Raw genomic sequence first — 2,389 nt, 5'->3', positions numbered from 1 at the left:
CCCCCCCCCCCCCCTCCTCACAAACACACTCTGTCATGGGGCGGGTCCACATATGTGCTGCTCCAGCAGAAAAAAAACTCAGCTGTGAGTGTTTACTTTTAGTGGGGAGAAAAAAAAAAACTACCCCAGAAATGCGAATAAAAGGAAGGTCTGTGTGGTGGATTTTTCCTCTTAAGTTTATTTTATTATCTAGGCACGTTTAGGGAGCTTCTAACTTCTTGTTGAGTGTTTGACTCTGACCAAAAAAGGTTTCCAGGTTTTAAAAAAATCACTTTTTTTTGTGGCATTAATGGTTAAAACCAGCTAAGGGAAATGGCGAGAAACAGCACCATCTAGTGGTAAGAACAACGCACGACAACCTGATATTTACAGCGTTTTAGTTGCCCAGATTCTTTTGAAAACTATTTAATTAGACACATAATTGAGATCATTTGACAACTGGATTTGGGATGTTCTGATTCAGCATTAACAATTAATGGTTTTGTTTGTGTCTGGGTTGTACATGCACCTTGTGTTCACCTGCTGCAGGGCTTGCAGGTGGACATAACCCAATAATAGACATGCAAGATGGGTGTTTTGGTGTACGCTGTCCTTTTAATTAAACAAACTACGAGTGGAAATAGATTTTATCAGTTTAAAAACTAAAGCTTCTTATTGGACAGCCTACCTCCTGGCTGTGATTGTAAGTTTTATAGATTAAAAAGCGGAAAAAAGGGAAAAATTTAAGAAGTGAGCCACGTTTAAAGTCAGTTTATGTTCACAAAAATACCCTCCGCGTATTTTGGAAGCCACAAAATATAAAACATAAACAGAGTTAATTAATCTCCAGCTCATTTCCTCTAAATAAAACCCTCAGACACGTCCTTTTCAGTTTAAGTGAACCCGTTTTCATGGACTCACCGTGTCTCCCAGCCATGCCGTTTGCTTCCATTCTGCTCCCAGTCGAAGATCGGTCACCATGCAGCGCGCTGAAGGTCCTCTTCTCCTCCTTGGATCATCTGAATGGTGCGAGCGGAGCCACCCCGCCTGTAGAACTCCTCTGGACGTCCTGTGGAAGGAAAGAAATCTCGTTTATCCCCCCCCCCCTCTCCTTCTGCTGTCTGAGCCGACCCACTCAGCGCATTACTAACCCCGGGCTCTTGAGCAAGTCCACACCCACCGGAGCACCGGTCTGACAAGTCCACCACTGTGTTCGGGGTGAGATTCTTCCCTGCTGATGGAAGCTACACCTTTGGAAGGAATTTCACAAAGGAAGCGCTCCAACACGAACGCAGCTGAAGCTAAAAAAGCTGCGAAGCCGCCCTGACGTCTGGGCTCAGTTTAAATCAGGTCGCTGGGAGGTTGTCTGATTTGGTTTTTAATGGGAGGTCGTTGCTGCTGGCTGGTACGGACCTGTCTTTCTGGTTGCTTTTGCACACCTCTTTCTTTCTTCGCCAGATTACGACACGCTGTTGTTACAGTCAGTCGTTTGGAAACTGTTTAGCACAGTTTGAATGAGATAAACAGAAGATGCACACGTGGAAACCGGGGGCAACGGGGCAACACAACTTGAAATACTCGAGACAAATCCATGTCTTCCCCCTGTGTTCATACCATTTCAGATCCTTTGCGAGTCTTCTGGAAAGAATAAAAAAACAGTCGACTCTTTGAGGATCCCACTCGAAAACCACACGAGCTCCACACAATCAGACATGTTGTTTTGGACGCCTCTGAAGGAATCTTGGCCTTTGGCGGCGAATGTGACTGGCCTGATCGTGGATTTGGAACGTCTCTCTAAGCGAGAACCAGCCTGTTTTGCATGACACCATACAGATAACACTTAAAAAAAAGCCTTTATTTGAGGTTTAGTGAGAAACGTCAGCGAGGAGGACGGCAGGGATTGAGGCCTGCGTGCTTAAAAGTGGGGATAATCACAGTTAAAGGGATGCTGAAGTGGTGCGAATCGCTGAGCCAGCTGCCTGCTCTGTGCAGACATCATCTGCCTGATGTTCTGAAATATCAATAAAATCTTGATTTACATTCATTACAAGAGGCCTATATGTTAGAGTATGGTTTTAGATATCAGCAAATCTAGAGCTGACAGAAAGCCTTGTAAAAACTTTGTAATTAACATTTTATTTAGCTATTTTGGCTTAAATATGGCTGCTGTTTACAAACGCTCCAAGCAAGCTTGAATGGGTATATTTAAGTGTTTTTATATTTTTTTCGTCGTTTGTATTCTTTTCTTTCGGTTGCTCCCTCCTTCAGGAGCAAAACTCGTGTGAAATAATTCAGGCCCTTCCTGTCGCAGCCTGGATTCGAACCCGCAGCCTCGGGATTTTAGGAATTTTCGCGATTCGATCCAAAACAGGCTGCGCGCGCACCCGGTCGGTGTCTGTTGCCAGGCAAC

General features: G+C 44.6%; 1 protein-coding gene across 1 annotated transcript in view; it reads right to left on the bottom strand.

The window, feature by feature from the left end:
• Positions 1–1,085, bottom strand: part of plcd1a (phospholipase C, delta 1a) — a 14,541-nt gene extending 13,456 nt beyond the window's left edge. Inside the window, exon 1 of the mRNA XM_017406435.3 lies at positions 901–1,085. Coding sequence (XP_017261924.1) covers positions 901–931 — 31 coding nt within the window. The 5' untranslated portion in view covers positions 932–1,085. The remainder of the gene's footprint in view (positions 1–900) is intronic.
• Positions 1,086–2,389: the final 1,304 nt, after the last annotated feature.

This window comes from Kryptolebias marmoratus, linkage group LG21 (genome assembly GCF_001649575.2).
Source record: "Kryptolebias marmoratus isolate JLee-2015 linkage group LG21, ASM164957v2, whole genome shotgun sequence".
In the NCBI taxonomy this organism is placed as follows: Eukaryota; Metazoa; Chordata; class Actinopteri; order Cyprinodontiformes; family Rivulidae; genus Kryptolebias; species Kryptolebias marmoratus.
This window is presented reverse-complemented; position numbering and strand designations above follow the sequence as displayed.